Source organism: Notolepis coatsorum (assembly GCF_963971535.1).
Source record: "Notolepis coatsorum genome assembly, chromosome: 3".
In the NCBI taxonomy this organism is placed as follows: domain Eukaryota; kingdom Metazoa; phylum Chordata; class Actinopteri; order Aulopiformes; family Paralepididae; genus Notolepis; species Notolepis coatsorum.
The window spans coordinates 76,766,759-76,784,606 of NC_140167.1; the positions used below are offsets into that span (position 1 = coordinate 76,766,759).

At 43.3% G+C, this 17,848-nt stretch overlaps 2 protein-coding genes across 2 annotated transcripts in view; both read left to right on the top strand.

The window, feature by feature from the left end:
• Nucleotides 1–2,492, top strand: part of dohh (deoxyhypusine hydroxylase/monooxygenase) — a 7,845-nt gene extending 5,353 nt beyond the window's left edge. The window contains exon 6 of the mRNA XM_084311021.1: nt 984–2,492. Coding sequence (XP_084167147.1) covers nt 984–1,294 — 311 coding nt within the window. The 3' untranslated portion in view covers nt 1,295–2,492. The remainder of the gene's footprint in view (nt 1–983) is intronic.
• A 5,212-nt stretch (nt 2,493–7,704) lies between these two features.
• Nucleotides 7,705–17,848, top strand: part of ctns (cystinosin, lysosomal cystine transporter) — a 36,143-nt gene continuing 25,999 nt past the window's right edge. Inside the window, exons 1-4 of the mRNA XM_084309540.1 lie at nt 7,705–7,800; nt 8,741–8,808; nt 9,025–9,103; nt 15,470–15,560. Of these exons, the coding sequence (XP_084165666.1) occupies nt 8,757–8,808; nt 9,025–9,103; nt 15,470–15,560 (222 nt within the window). The 5' untranslated portion in view covers nt 7,705–7,800; nt 8,741–8,756. The remainder of the gene's footprint in view (nt 7,801–8,740; nt 8,809–9,024; nt 9,104–15,469; nt 15,561–17,848) is intronic.

The following is a 17,848-nucleotide window of genomic DNA, read 5'->3' on the forward strand; positions in this document are numbered from 1 at the left end:
TGTGTGTTCAGGTCTACAGTGTTCCATCATGAGGTCCTGTATGTTCTGTGTGTTCAATCTACAGTGTTCCATCATGAGGTTCTGTGTGGGGATGTCCCGATCCGATCACGTGATTTTCCGAAGATCGGGATCGGGGGGGGAAAATCAGGATTTTTTAACAAACATGACCATGTGTTCACGTCTTAAACTCTACTGAGGCCTTAGTTTTGGTTTTAAATTGCATATCATCCATTTATTTATTGTCGCACAGAGAAGAAGAATTTTGCCAAAACAAACGCATTTCCTTTATATTGAAATTCTTTTATTGGGAAAAACCACTTGAGATACAGTATCTCGTTTTCGAGAGGGTCCCACATTTTGTGCAATGTAACACATGACACACAACAACAACAAAAATGAAATAAATACAGGACATACAAAAACACAACAGAACAAGTACACATTGTAAGAGGATTTAATTATACATCAAATGATTTATGTCAAGGATTGCAATGCCTCGCTTGAATGAAGTTTAACTTTTCACCTGGATAACGTCAACATTCAGGGTGAATGTAATGTGAGAAATTGCGATGAAAAAAATAATAATAATAATTGTATTTATAAAAATAAAAAATCTTTTTTTTTAATCGGATCGGGAAAGATCGGTATCGGTAGATACTCAAAATCACATGATCGGGATCGGATCGGGAGCAAAAAAATTTGATCGGGACATCCCTAGTTCTGTGTGTTCTCTGTGTTCAGGTCTACAGTGTTCCATCATGAGGTTCTGTGTGTTCAGGTCTACAGTGTTCCATCATGAGGTCCTGTATGTTCTCTGTGTTCAGGTCTACAGTGTTCCATCATGAGGTTCTGTGTGTTCAGGTCTACAGTGTTCCATCATGAGGTCCTGTGTTCAGGTCTACAGTGTTCCATCATGAGGTCCTGTGTGTTCAGGTCTACAGTGTTCCATCATGAGGTCCTGTCTGTGTGTTCTCTGTGTTCAGGTCTACAGTGTTCCAGCGCTCTGTTCCGTCATGAGGTTGGGTACGTTCTGGGACAGATGCAGCATCCTGCCGCGGTCCCGGCACTCCGAGCGGCTCTTGAACGTTCCGGAGAGAGCGCTATGGTTCGCCACGAAGCCGCCGAGGCGCTGGGCTCCATCGGCAAGGAGGAGTGTGTTGCCGTGCTGCAGCTTTACCGTGGAGACCAGGAGAGAGTCGTCAAGGAGAGCTGCGAGGTGGCACTGGACATGTTGGAGTACGAAAACAGCAGCGAGTTCCAGTATGCTGACGGACTGGTCCGACTACAAGGATAAACGCACCAGAACCCACTGACTGACTGGTCCGACTACAAGGATAAACACACCAGAACCCACTGACGGACTGGTCCGACTGCAAGGATAAACACACCAGAACCCACTGATGGACCATAACCCTTCTGATCTGTCATCCTACAACACCTTGCATCACTGTTTTGCTTTGAGAGATATTAGTAATTATCAGCGTCTATTATCAATGCTAGCGGAAATCAATGCTAGTGGAAATCAATGCTAGTGGAGTAGTAGTAGTAGACATGCTACTACCGGCGTATGTCTCTGAATAATCCCATTGAAGTCCTTCTATATAGTATACTTCCCTGCAGAAGCTAACCACAGTAACTACAATCTTTTTCTAAATTGAGTTATAAGTGAAATTGAACTTCTTAATATATGTTTTATCTTGTGACAGTTTCTGAGTTCAGTCTTCCTCTGTTTTAAGAGAAAGGGTCTGAAGAACTGCAAACTATCACTGGATAGTCAACAGACTTTAAAGCTACTTTCATCAGGTTCACTGTGTGTAGTTACTGCAGTTAGCCTCTGCAGGGCAGTACACTATGTATAGAGAGACGCTAACTAACTAGCTAAACAAGGATTTGATTAATTGAATTACATTTTCATGCGTTAATTGTGTGACTGGTTGTGATTAAATGCCATCGATGCAAATAAAAATATCTTAATAGAACTGCTCCAGTACCTTAACAGCATAGCTTGGTCTGTATACTTTACCGCTGGGAAAGACTGGAGCGATTTTCAGGAAGGCCAATGTAGGCCTTTTATGGAATGTTTGTGTAGTTATTTGTCTTCCAACATGGCTGCCTGTAACAGCAACCATGGAAGAGACAACGGTTGCTATCTGTTTATATATATGAGAAATTATATCAACAAAAGATGTATCATTTTGTGTCTTATTACTGGATGTTGTAAATGAGTCAGCTTTTCCAGGTGAACTGCTCTAGCAGAAAGATGGTTAGCAGTGGTTCCAGGCAGCCATGCTGGAAGACAAAGAAGCTGTTTGGAAGGTTGGATACGGGATCTTCAAACACCATTGACGTCCACTAGTGTTGCTAATCAATGCTATGCATTTATTTATATTCATATATAATGCTTCCCCAACACTTTAATGTATTTATTTATATTTATATATAAAGCTTTCCCAATGCTTTAATGTATTTATTTATATTTATATATAAAGCTTTCCCAACACTATAAAGCTTCCCCAACACTTTAATGTATTTATTTATAATGCTTTCCCAACACTTTAATGTATACAATATATAGAGCTTCCCCAACACTACAATGTTGGATGGATGAAGAAGCAATGTCAGCGAAGATGCATTTTTTATTAAACATAACATTAATTAAAATTATATTTTTGTTCATTTGACTTTTCATAATTTGTTTGAAAGTATCTATTGCATTGTATTTCATCAGCAAGGTTTTTGTAGGAAACATGGGGGATTTCTTATAGAAATATAATAATATATACACCATTCTGATTGACAAGCTAAAAGCAATTGGTTTTGATAGTCTATCAGTGAGCTGGATGCAATCCTACCTGGAGGGGAGAGAGCAGATGGTGGAGGTAAACGGTACCCTAGGCCCCCCCCCCCCCTCGCAGTAAGCTGTGGTGTTCCACAAGGAAGCATACTAGGTCCGCTACTGTTCCTAATTTATGCAAATGACATGTCGTCAGCTTGTGGCTGCAACTTGTTCCTGTTTGCGGACGACTCAGCCCTGCTGGTCTCTTGACAAGAACAAGTTACAGGTTGAAAAGACCCTCAGCTCAGAACTAGGCAAAATCTGCATATGACTCGCTGATAACAAACTATCATTACACATGGGCAAAACAGAGTCCATTCTCTTCGGTTCAAATAACAAACTCAGCAAGACAGACGGCTTCTCAGTTACAGTGGGTGACAATATTGTCACAAGGAAAGAAGATATTACCTACCTGGGTTCCATCCTAGAGGCAAATCTTTCCTGTGACAAAATGGCATCCAATGTAATAAAAAAAGTCAACCAACGAACTCGATTCTTGTACCGGATCTCCTCACTGGTAAACAAGAATACCCTGAAGACTCTGGCAGGAGCACTCATTCAAGGGTACTACGACCTCATGGTACCAAAGCACCTCAAAGGCGCTAAAAACAAAATTACAAACATCTCAAAACAAACTGGTCAGACCTGCTTGACCTTACTCCTAGAACCCACCTCACCCCCGCCCACTTTGACAACCTAGGATGGCTTAGAGTAGACGACAGAGTACAGCAACTTGCAATGGGCCTGGTCTACAAGATACACTACACGACCAAGGTACCCAGGCCATGTACATGTCAAAATACTTCCCAAAGGTCAGTGAATACCACGATCACAACACCAGAGGGAGCTCCACAAATCATGTTAAACCCAGATTCGGCTCAAACAAGGGACTAAACACGTTTCGCAATTATGCCACATCAATGTGGAACGCCCTACCCAAAGCTGTAAAGGAATGTGAATCACTACCCACTTTCAAAAACACTCTCAAAAAACACCTACGGGAGACTGCAATTCAAAACTGGCCCCTGTAAATGTCCTAACCCAACCCCCTCCAATGTACAGTAAATTACCAAGTATGGTCTTGTCAATATTCCAATGTACAGTTTTGCTTGTACAGTTGTACAGTGTCCCCCACCCACCCCTCCTACCCAACCTCCCCCACTCCTACCCAACCTCCCCCCACCCACCCAACCACCTCCAATGTACAGTGTCCCCCACCTACCCAACCTCCTCCAATGTACAGTTTCTACGTCAAATGTATATACTCTTTTCGTATCACAATCAGTACTGTATTTGCAAATCTGGTATGTCATAAATGTATAGATGTATAGCAGTAGGCCTACTGTCTATCTGTATGTCATGTATGTCATATGTGACCCAGTCTGGCGATGATGCCTACAAGTCGGCAGGGTGAAATGACAGAGACACAATAAAATATTTTTAATTTTTTGTGTGTTTTAAAAAAAATTTATATACATATAATTACAGTTCGAGTGTTGAAGAACATATTTAGTATAACAGCGAACAGATATAACTCTAATTGTAAGAATTCTGTGTTTAAAAAAGGCTGTTTTGAAACAGTTTGTCCTCTCCACAAAGAGTAGAGGGGGGCTGGGTTTATTTTTGCATTTGAATAGCTGCGCGTTGGGAGGTACGCCCACGCTGTGTGTTTATTCAGATTCACTGAGCCAGGTAAAGGCATTCACACAGAGAGAGTGAGAATGTGTGAATATCTACTCATATTTATTTAATCTAGTGTGAATATCTACTACTATTTACTGAATCTAGTGTGTATATCTACTCCTATGTAAAGCAGTGCTACAGCACATGTCCTTGTATGCCAGTTCGGGTCATAACCTACCCAAGAGTCACCAACCGAACAGTGACAGTCCATTCCCTGAGTTTAGCTTTATTATACAGGAATATTATCACCCGGGTACGTCCAGTGATTTGTAATTTAATTGCAGAATGAATGTGTGATTGTTATGCCCCCCCCCCCCTGTTTTGGGGTAAGAGTGGATGCATGATTGCATCCATTCTGATCTGTCATGACAGCATGCCTGTCCCCTCCTCTACTCCCTGTACACACATGACTGTGTGGCACAGTGGAACAACAACACAATCATCAAATTAGCTGACGACACAGTAGTGGTGGGCCTGATCTCTGCAAAAAATGAGAGGGCCTACCTGGAAGAGGTCAAGGTCCTAGCGGGATGGTGTCAAGAGAACAGCCTCTCCCTGAACGTCAGCAAAACAAAGGAGATGATTGTGGACTTTAGGAGGTCGGGGGTCAAGGACTACAGCCCCCTCAGCATCGACAGGGCACCGGTTGAGAGAGTGAACAGTTTTAAGTACCTCGGAGTCCACATATCCGAGGACTTGACATGGACCACACACATTGACAGTGTTGTGAAGAAGGCACGACAACGCCTCTACTTCCTCAGGCGCCTAAGGAAGTTCCAAGTCAGTCAGAAGATCCTTAAGAACTTCTACTGTACAATAGAGAGCATCCTGACTGGCAATATCACCTCCTGGTTTGGGAATAGCACCGCACAAGACCGTAGCAGACTACAGAGAGTGGCCCGTTCAGCCGAACGCACAATTGGAGGGGGGCTTCCCACTCTCCAGAACATTTACAACAAGCGGTGCATGGGTAAGGCTAAGAGAATTATCAAAGACTCCAGCCACCCAAACAACTGCCTCTTTGAACTGCTGCGGTCAGGAAAGCAATACCGGAGTCTCATGGCAAGCACAGAAAGACTCCGAAAAAACTTCTATCCCCAGGCCATCAGGATGCTCAACGAACAATAACACTATGTAACAACCATCAAATGCACTCACAGCACACACATCCACACGCACACACTCACTTTAAACAAACAACTCACTGCAGCACCCACCTTACACACTTTAGAACACCTAAACACACTTAATATTTATTGGTAAAGAATTTGCACTACAACCCATACCTCATTACACCTTACTGTAAATTGTACCTAAATTATACCTCATCCCATTTCTGCTTTGCACTATATAGTATATTAGTATATTGAGTATATTGTATGGTAACTCAGTTACTTCTACTCTGCATTGAACATTGTACATATGTACATACTGAACACTTGTGCCTACGTACGTGACTTCTATTTTATACTTGCTATACTTATTTTATTTATTTACTTACCTATTTTTGTCTAGCAGTCTGGAGCGTAACAGAAAGAAGCATTTTGTATAAAAGTATTCTGTACTTCTGTATGACAACTAATAAAGAAACTTGAAACTTGAAACTTGAAACAGCACTTAATTATGTTAATACTATTCAGGGGATAGGTGTGGATGGGAGGTATTGTCTACGCCCACCACAAACTTGCATATAGGTGGTAAAATGTGGCATCACCTTTGAGAGCACTTTTCACTGCTTCAGTCTCTGAGAAAAAAGGCAGCTTACAAGATTTAAACTGAGCACATCATAATAATAACATTCTCAGATTTCAAAGTATGACACATCATTTGAAAGCTTACATTATGTACTTTCACAATCTGGAAAAATCTGGAAAATGAAAATGGAGACTTGTAGGCATTTTCGCTAGACTGGGTCACGTATATGTTACGATTAATTGAAAATGGGGGACCCTGATGTAAACAAGACGAAAGTCTTTCTCTGGTCTGCATCCCCTTAACAATTGTATGTATTGAGCCATACTGTACTGTACCCATTCTGCAATCTGTTAATAAAGTGTTACTGGGACTAAACACGTTTCGCAATTATGCCACATCAATGTGGAACGCCCTACCCAAAGCTGTAAAGGAATGTGAATCACTACCCACTTTCAAAAACACTCTCAAAAAACACCTAAGGGAGACTGCAACTCGAAACTGGCCCCTGTAAATGTCCGAACACAACCCCCGCCAATGTACAGTAAATTACCAAGTATGGTCTTGTCAATAATCCAATGTACAGTGTTGTTTGTACAGTTGTACAGTGTCCCCCACCCACCCCTCCTACCCACCCCCCCCCCCCACCCACCCAACCACCTCCAATGTACAGTCCCCACCCACCCCTCCTACCCAACCCCCCCCCCCCCACTCCTACCCAACCCCCCCCCACCCACTCCTACCCACCCCCCCCCCCCCCAACCACCTCCAATGTACAGTCCCACCCCCACCTACCCAATCCAATGTACAGTTTCTACGCCTAATGTATATACTCTTTTCTTTCTGGACTCTTTTTGTATCACAAATACAGTACTGTAATTGCAAATCTGGTATGTCATAAATGTATAGATGTAGCAGTACTGTCTATCTGTATGTCATGTATGTCATATATGTTACGATGAATTGGAAATGGGGGACCCTGGTGTAAACAAGACGAAAGTCTTTCTCTGGTCTGCATCCCCTTAACAATTGTATTGAGCTGTACTGCACTGTACCCATTCTGCAATCTGTTAATAAAGTTTTCATTCATTCATTCATTCATTCAATCAATCAATCAATACAAGCAGACAGTCGCTCTCCAACCACTAGGCAGATAAGAAACACAAATAAAGATGAGGCAAGACTTAAAAAAACTGAGCTAATTGAAAACAACAGAAAACAACATGTGTATTGTCAAATATGTCTAGCTGTATTACTAGAGTGCATTCTTTAGAGATGACCGAGTAATAATTTGAAATAATTCATAAAAAACGGGATTAACATTTTTCCAATAGCTACAACATATGATATTTGGCCATACGAATGACCATATTAATCAATTCTGAATATAATGAGTTTAAATGATCCATAAAAGAAAGGAAAAAAACAAACGTCAGCAAAGACGCACGCGGGACGTGAGTCAGTGTCAGCTGAGAGATGACGTCGGGGCCCGGGGGTCACGTGACTTGGTGCAGTTTGCGGAAGCGGCGGGGAATAGACTGCGCTGCGCGTTGAAAAAGATCTGACGTTATCTGGTCTGGTGTGATCTGGTGAGTTCAGGCTTTTATTACATTTATTAGCCATAGAGACAGACTGGATATTGTGTGTGTAGCAGTAGGTCATCATAACCGCATGTACTCATAAATAAAAATTTGAAAGTCCACACGTGTGTTTTTGATTTATCTGTAAACAAAGACCGAAAATAAAACCATTCATTCATAAACAACCATAGCACCCTTAATTCTACTGAAGCCACTCACAGTGTAATGATTTGTTGCGACCAGCGCTCAGCTCTGGTTATAGTTGTAAAGTAGTTTGAATGAAAGCGGAACAAGTTTAAACATGTATCAATCACCACATGTTACTAATGCACTAACTAAAAGAAAAACACAAACCAGCCTACCCTACCCGTCTCTCCCGCTCTGTCTATATCTGTGTTTCTCTCTGTCTCCCTCTTTCTCACTGCCTCTCTCTGTCTATCTATCGTTGTCTCCATTGCTCTGTCTCTCTCCCTGTCTCTATCTGTCTCCCTCTCTGTCTCTGTCTGTCTCTCTCCCTGTATCTGTATCTCTCCCCTGTCTCTCCCTCTTTCTCTCTCCCTGTCTATCTTTCTTTATCTATGTCTCTAGACTATCTCTTTCTCCATGTTGTAAACAAGACAAACGTCTTTAGTTTTGTGAGCAGAAGCGCGTGCACGCGCGTGCACACAGGAATGCGCTACTTTGCCGGTCGTCAGGTGTTACATTCCATTCGTAGAGGCAATTAGGCACTGTTTTTAGTCTGTCCTTATGCGAGGGAACATTTATGCGCATGCGCGGGAGCGCGCGCACGCGCCTGGGAGCGCGCGTGCACGTTCGTCATTAGCGTGCGTGCAGCCAGTGTTGATATGACTCATATGAGCATCGCAACACAATTTGTACCCATTCTGCAATCTGTTAATTAAATAAAGTTTTCATTCATTCATTCATCTCTCTCTCCTGTGTCTCTCAGACGGTGTCTCGTCATCATGTCAGTACTATGGCTGGTAACAGGGTTGCTGTTGGTCAGCATCTGTTCTGGTAAGAATCCCAGATCCATTCTATATACATTCTATATGATTCATCTATATTATACATTCTGTATGATACAGCTATATGATCCATTCTATATGATACAGCTATATGATCCATTCTGATACAGTTATGTGATTCAGCTATATGTCTAAAGGCTCTGGTGTTTATCTGTTTATTATATTATGTATTCATGTAGATGTTTATAATATTTTGTGTCTAAAGGCTCTGGTGTTTATCTGTGGGCTCCTGCTACTGTCAACCTGGAGGAGAATTCTGTTACCAATATCACCATCACACCCAGGTAACCATAGCAACAAATCACCATCACACCCAGGTAACCATAGCAACAAATCACCATCACACCCAGGTAACCATAGCAACAAATCACCATCACACCCAGGTAACCATAGCAACAAATCACCATCACACCCAGGTAACCATAGCAACCAATTACCATTACACAAATCACACAGCATACAATCATAACAAGTAGACAAGTAAGAATAACAATCAATTAAAACATGTACAACTTGATTGACAAAAGTTGGAGATCAAGGTTTTAACTCTGCAACAGAGGGCAGAATCTTGAACTTTAAGGACTGTTGGAGTTAATTCCATGAGCTAGAGGGGCATCATGTACATACATTACATTTAGTCATTTAGCTGACGCTTTTATCCAAAGCGACTTAGAAGTTTTGTACGACAAGCCAGTAGGAAGGGTACAACTCTATCAGCTGAGTAACAATGTTCATCAAAGTGTTCAGACTTGAGTGCTACTCCATAAGTTCCAAAATTCCATTCCAATAATGATGTATAAGGAGGTAGCTTACCATACCAATAAGGCCCAAAACAGTATAATTTACAATAATGATAATTACTAAAATAAACTAATGACGAAAAGTCCTATCAGATTGCCTTGGAAATAAATGAATTAAAAGTCATGAATAAAATGAAATACAATGATGGTTTCTTATAATATTGTGGAACTGAGGGTTACTATGTTACAATATTCATGTATTATCTTAGGCCATGGCAGGCTCCTCCCCTAAGATACTAACCTCACCTAACAATGAATATGAATATCTGTAGCCTGTAGATATTGAATATGAACTAGACTGAATGCTCTGTAGCCTGTAGATATTGAATATGAACTAAACTGAATACTCTGTAGCCTGTAGATATTGAATATGAACTAGACTGAATGCTCTGTAGCCTGTAGATATTGAATATGAACTAAACTGAATACTCTGTAGCCTGTAGATATTGAATATGAACTAGACTGAATGCTCTGTAGCCTGTAGATATTGAATATGAACTAGACTGAATGCTCTGTAGCCTGTAGATATTGAATAGGTCACATTTAGAAATGGTCTTCAGTGTTTCCCCTAGGAATTTTTTCAGGGGGGGTGGTAGGCCCCCAAAACTACTAGTGTTGTCGCGGAAACTTTCCAAAGACCAGAGTTGGGACGGGCACGCACGCACACACACACACAGAAAGGGAGAATGGCTTTTATGAACTATCCAGTTCATATATCAACTTATATCAACTATCCAGTTCGTCTTTATAGTGTAACGTTTGGTTACTTGAAGGAGAAAGAGAGAGAGAGACTGATACTTGTTCTGCGCGACGCTAGTCAGTCTCGGAATTGTCTCGGAGTTGTCTCTGAATGGATTTGGTAGCTTTTTTCTGCATCTCCGTAGACCATGCCGCGCCATTGTTTTAAAGTCTTAGTGAAGATTGATTTATATGAAAACCGATTTATGTATTATTTAGCTAGCTCGCCAACGTTACTATGATTAAAGCTAACTTTAATAAAAAATAAATAAAATTAAAAAAAAAGAAGAAATTATTATAATTTTTTTCAGGAGGGGCAGGGTGTCCCGTTGGGGGGGGGCGGGCCGCCCCGCCAAGGCAATGGTAGGGGAAACACTGGTCTTGTTTTTGTAAACGTCAACGAAGCTGTTGAGACCAAACGCTCCAGCATGTCTTCACACTGTCTCTCTCTATCTCTCTCTTTCTCTCTGTCTCTCTCCATGTCTCTCTCTCTCTCTCTCTCAATTCAATTCGGGCTTTATTGACATGGGAAACATATGTTTACATTGCCAAAGCCAGTGTTAAAACAAACAAAGCAAAACAAAACAGTCAAACAGAGAAATCTGAAGAAATCAGTACAGTACAGAAAGAATATTCTGGTGGTTGTATTCCGTTGGATGTCCTTTTCTTGTCACAGCAGCTCACAAATCTTGCTGCTGTGTTTGCACATTGTTGTATTTCACCCAGTAGGTATGGGAGTTTTGCGTTATTTGCCATGTTTTCAAAGTCTCTTTGGGTGTTTGCAATTTGTGGGAAGTATATGTCTCTGATGTCTTGGTATAGTGAGCAGGTTGTTAGGAAGTGTAGCTCAGTTTCCACCTCGTCTTGTGTGCAGTGGGTGCACAGTCTGTCTTCTCTTGGGAGCCAAGGGGATTAATATAGGATCATCTTATCTTATCTTATGTTATGTTATGTTGAAGAGGGTTGGACTCAGGCCTTGGTTACACTGGGGGAAAACGGCAACGTTGTATTTTCGAATTATTTCGTTTGCATGTCCAAGTTAAAGGCAACACCGTTTTAGCTGGCATTTTCGTTTTCCTAGCGGCAACGCTCAAAGGGGGTTTTCGTTCTCAAAAGTCCCTTGGAACGGTGTAGGGCTGTCTTAAATACTTCGAAGCTTCGAAGCTTCGTTCTATGGGCATGGGATTTGAATATGAAAATAAAATTTGATTATTAAAAAATATATATATATTATTTAAAAAAAAATTGTGCAAAATCAACTCTGCCTCTCTTCATTAACTACAACAAGCAATGCTGTTTGTTATTTAAGATGAGGTCGGACTCGGCACTGACAGATTTGTGTTCATTGTGCTGCTTTTATAAAGCCTCAAATGACGGCTTACAATATTTCATGAAAGCAAAGTGTTTTGTTTGTCTAAGATTTAAAAAGGTTTAAATATTACAGCACTGACTAAGTTGAACAAAGTGCTGTACAAGTCCCACAACTTAAAAAAAAAAAATATATATAATAATACATTTTTTATTTATTTTTTTAATCTCGAAGCTTCGAACTAAAATCAAATCTTGGCCCCGAAGCTTTGAATTCCAAAAGAAAATTCGAAGGTCAGCCCTAGAACGGTGGCATGTAAACTGCGCGAGCCAGATACGGAGCCGTTCACGCCCAACGCCCATGCACACTAGACACCGACGTCCACGTGCCCTTGATATGACAGATGATGATGATATCACAGAACACTGCAAGATGCAAATATTATTACTCAAGATGTAAAATACGCATAAAAGATAGCCACTTATACTATTCTGAGAAGATAATTCATCTGTATCGCAACCGAGTCGCGGATTTTGTCGAGGCAGGTAGCATTATGTTGGGGAAAGAAATCTAACCCTAACTAACCTTACTGTCATGCACTTGTCCTAATAAACTAACCTACACTGTAACACGCAACACTTTGATGAACATTGTTACTCAGCTGATAGAGTTCTACCCTTCCTGATGACTTGTCGTACAGAACTTGTAAGTCGCTTTGGATAAAAGCGTCAGCTAAATTACTAAATGTAAATGGTGTATTTTTCGTCCACGAAAAATGGAGCCTCTAATAAATATGATTGCTCAAGAGTAAAAGACACGTAACTGTTTTGACACTGTTTGACAAACTGTTCTGAAGGTCCAGATTAATAATTAGACTTAAGTCAAAAACACACGGCAGGCCACGGATAATAAACGATCGATTTATATGGAATTCGTTAAACGTATCCGTTGTCTTACTTATTATTAAACGTATTATTTATTTCTCCCAAATGAAGGTTCAGAAAATTCAGTCTCCGTCACAAGCGTAATGTAGGATAGACCGATAGACTGTAGCTCTCTCCCCAACGACACGGACACAGGTTGGTTCTTTATAAACGGGCGTTTATTATCTTGGGCTCATCATCACAACTCCTCGTCCCTCTCACGCCGTGAGAACTATATTTATTGAATGAACACAGTACCTGGCTGGTACCGTCATCACCGGCGGGGATGAGGAGTTTCATACTCTGTTCTCCCCGACTCCACAGAGGAGTGGTAAACCCCTGCAGCCTCAGGCCTCTGTTCTCCCGACTCCACAGAGGAGTGGTAAACCCCCGCAGCCTCAGGCCTCTGTTCTCCCCGACTCCACAGAGGAGTGGTAAACCCCCGCAGCCTCAGGCCTCTGTTCTCCCCGACTCCACAGAGCAGTGGTAAACCCCCGCAGCCTCAGGCCTCTGTTCTCCCCGACTCCACAGAGGAGTGGTAAACCCCCGCAGCCTCAGGCCTCTGTTCTCCCGACTCCACAGAGGAGTGCTAAACCCCCGCAGCCTCAGGCCTCTGTTCTCCCGACTCCACAGAGGAGTGCTAAACCCCCGCAGCCTCAGGCCTCTGTTCTCCCCGACTCCACAGAGTCGTAAACCCCCGCAGCCTCAGGCCTCTGTTCTCCCAGACTCCACAGAGCAGTGGTAAACCCCCGCAGCCTCAGGCCTCTGTTCTCCCCGACTCCACAGAGCAGTGGTAAACCCCCGCAGCCTCAGGCCTCTGTTCTCCCCGACTCCACAGAGGAGTGGTAAACCCCCGCAGCCTCAGGCCTCTGTTCTCCCCGACTCCACAGAGGAGTGGTAAACCCCCGCAGCCTCAGGCCTCTGTTCTCCCCGACTCCACAGAGGAGTGGTAAACTCCCGCAGCCTCAGGCCTCTGTTCTCCCCGACTCCACAGAGGAGTGGTAAACCCCCGCAGCCTCAGGCCTCTGTTCTCCCGACTTCACAGAGGAGTGGTAAACCCCCGCAGCCTCAGGCCTCTGTTCTCCCCGACTCCACAGAGGAGTGGTAAACCCCCGCAGCCTCAGGCCTCTGTTCTCCCGACTCCACAGAGGAGTGGTAAACCCCCGCAGCCTCAGGCCTCTGTTCTCCCGACTCCACAGAGGAGTGCTAAACCCCCGCAGCCTCAGGCCTCTGTTCTCCCCGACTCCACAGAGTCGTAAACCCCCGCAGCCTCAGGCCTCTGTTCTCCCCGACTCCACAGAGCAGTGGTAAACCCCCGCAGCCTCAGGCCTCTGTTCTCCCCGACTCCACAGAGGAGTGGTAAACCCCCGCAGCCTCAGGCCTCTGTTCTCCCCGACTCCATAGAGGAGTGGTAAACCCCCGCAGCCTCAGGCCTCTGTTCTCCCGACATCACAGAGGAGTGGTAAACCCCCGCAGCCTCAGGCCTCTGTTCTCTAGACTTCACAGAGGAGTGGTAAACCCCCGCAGCCTCAGGCCTCTGTTCTCCCCGACTCCACAGAGGAGTGGTAAACCCCCGCAGCCTCAGGCCTCTGTTCTCCCGACTCCACAGAGGAGTGGTAAACCCCAGCAGCCTCAGGCCTCTGTTCTCTAGACTTCACAGAGGAGTGGTAAACCCCCGCAGCCTCAGGCCTCTGTTCTCCCCGACTCCACAGAGGAGTGGTAAACCCCCGCAGCCTCAGGCCTCTGGCCCGAGCGCCTCGGACGGTTCGGCAGGTCCCAGCTCCCGCCAGGATATCCCTGGTAAATGTTAGATCGCTAGCAAATACGACTTTTATCTTGAACGACTTCTTCATCACCCGTAACTTGGATTTCTTGTGCATCACAGAGACTTGGCAGAGCGTTGGTGAGTCCAGCTCTTTTTCTGAACTCTTGCCGCCTGCGTGTACGTATTTTAACGCTCCACGGACGACTGGCCGAGGAGGGGGAATTGCAACCGTGTACAAGCAAAACTTTGACTGTAAACAACTGTCATCGGTCTCATTCTCCGGCTTCGAGCTGAATATGTTTGAACTGGGTCGCTATCACCCTGTACTGTGTGCGGTGATATACCGACCCCCAAAATACAATAAGCACTTCATCACTGACTTCTCTGATTTCTTGGCTGAAATTATGCCTAAATATGACATGCACACACGTGTGCTCTGTGCTCTCTCTCTCTGTCAGGCTTGTGCACGCGACAAATACCTCCCGCGCATACAGGAGACAAACGGCGTCTAACCTGACTGCATAAACGCAACGTTCAGAAAAGTGAAATGAAACGTTGTTGTTTTCCCTTTAATGTAACCGCAGCCTCAAACTGCACCCCTGTCTAACCCCATGGCATTGAGGAAAGAAGTCTGTGTTTTTCCTCAATCGTCACAGCACATGTTGTTGGTGTACATTGACTTTATGATGTCGTAGGTCTTCCCTCCAATGCCACTTTCTAATAGCTTGTACTCTCTCTGTCTCTCTTTCTCTCTTCACCTCTCTCTCTTCACCTATCTCTCTTCCCCTCTCCCCCTCTCTATCTCTATCTCCCTCTCTTTCTGTCTCTCTCCCTCTCTTGAAATCTCCATCTCCTCTCTCTCGGTCTCTCCACCTTTATCTCTCTCCCTCTCTCTCTACCCCCATCTCTATCTGTATCTCTGTCTCTATATGTCTGTCTGTCTGTCTCTCTCTCTCCCTCTGTCTCTATATCCCCCTCTCTCTCCATCTCTCTCTCTATCTACCCCCTCTGTCTCTACCCCCTATCTCTCCCTCTCTCTGTCTCTCTCTGTCTCTCTCTATCTCTCTGTGTCTCTCTGTATGTCTCTCTCTCTCTCTCTCTCTCTCTCTCTCTAGTCAGGTGCTGAACCAGTCTGTTTTGATCCAGTTCAATGTGACCTCCAGCTCCAGACAGAACTTCTCTGACATCATAGCTCTACCCGAGCAGGTAAAACATGACATCATAGCTCTACCTGAGCAGGTAAAACATGACATCATAGCTCTACCTGAGCAGGTAAAACATGACATCATAGCTCTACCTGAGCAGGTAAAACATGACATCATAGCTCTACCTGAGCAGTTACAACATGACATCATAGCTCTACCTGATCAGGTAAAACATGACATCATAGCTCTACCTGAGCAGGTAAAACATGACATCATAGCTCTACCTGAGCAGGTAAAACATGACATCATAGCTCTACTGTACCTGAGCAGGTAAAACAAACACATGACATGATAGCTCTACCTGAGCAGGTAAAACAAACACATGACATGATAGCTCTACCTGAGCAGGTAAAACATGGCATCATAGCTCTACCTGAGCAGGTAAACATGACATCATAGCTCTACCTGATGACATCATACACATGACATCATACCTGAGCAGGTAAAACAAACGCATGTCATCACTCATACACATATACATGAATATCTATCTCTGAGACACACATACATGTAGACATTGAAGGTCCCCTATCTTATAAACGGCCTATTCCAGTGGTTTGCAATGTTTTCTAGCAATGTGGGGTTGTACCAACACTGACTAGATGTGAAATCTCTACCCAGTCCCATTACTCCAGTTCAGCTGACACAAGAACCTCCCCCACTAAACCAAGCCATTCTGAATTTACGCGGATATGTGACGTAAGAATTCTGTTCTGCCATCGCCCGCCCACAATCAACTGTGATTGGAGGAGTTAGCGTAACGTTGAAAGTATGAGCAATACCAAGCGAGTGCAAATAATGCGGAAGCGGTTTCCCTGTCGGCACTTCCTCAAAAGTGTTCGACAGTTCCTAATAGTTTCCTAATGATATTGTGCTCCACAAGCAATGAACCAGGGCAGTGGCCGCTTTTGGACTACACGCTGTTGTTCAGGACTCGCACCGCGCGCAAGAGTCTCCCTCCCCCCTCTCTCTCTCAGAATGCAGTGTACTCGGAGACTCACGCCCCGCGTGTATGAGCCTCTCTCTGTCTCTCCCTCTCTCTCTCTCTCCCTCTCTTAGAATGCAGTGCGCTCCAAGACTCGCGCAGCGCGTGTATGAGCCTATCTCCTTCTCTCTCAGTCTCTCCCTCCCTCTCTCTCCCTCTCTCTCTATCTCTCAAACGCAGTGAGCGCTCCGTAGTATGATCATGATCATTATCGACTGGAATAAGAAAAAATAGATTTACTACTTACATTGTATTTGTCTCCTTTGTTCATTGATGTTACCTAAATGTCATAAGTGAATTGTATAGAAACAACTCACCAAAATGTATTATTGCACAACTGATTTGACAAAAAAAATCCACTAAGGTATCTGCCAGTGCAGGTGGGTGTCACTCAAAGCGCATTGCGGGTATGGGTGGAGCCCTGCCTAAAACAGCTTGGATTTTGTAAGGGTAGAAAGTGGTGCACCAAAGTACTTTATTAAAAATACAAAACAATGAATTGTATTGAAAAAAACCTTACAGATGTGTTCCATAGACTCACAGGAATTGTGTACAATTGCCCAAATAGTGAAAAATAGGGGACCTTTAATATCTCTATGAGGCACACATGCATGTAGACATTAATATCTCTCTGAGATACACATACATGTAGAAATTAATATCTCTCTCTGAGACACACATACATGTAGACATTAATATCTCAGACACGCATACATGTAGACACTAATATCTCCTGAGACACACATACATGTAGACATTAATATCATACATGTAGACATGAACATATCTCTCTGAGACACACATACATGTAGACATTAATATCTCTGACACACATACATGTAGACAATAATATCTCCCTGAGACACGCATACATGTAGACATTAATATCTCAGACACGCATACATGTAGACACTAATATCTCCTGAGACACACATACATGTAGACATTAATATCATACATGTAGATGTGAACATCTCTCTCTGAGACACACCTACATGTAGACATTGATATCATACATGTAGACATGAACATATCTCTCTGAGACACACATACATGTAGACATTAATATCTCTGACACACATACATGTAGACAATAATATCTCCCTGAGACACGCATACATGTAGACACTAATATCTCCTGAGACACACATACATGTAGACATTAATATCATACATGTAGATGTGAACATCTCTCTCTGAGACACACCTACATGTAGACATTGATATATCTGAGACACGCACATGTAGACATTAATATCTCTGAGACACACCTACATGTAGACATTGATATATCTGAGACACGC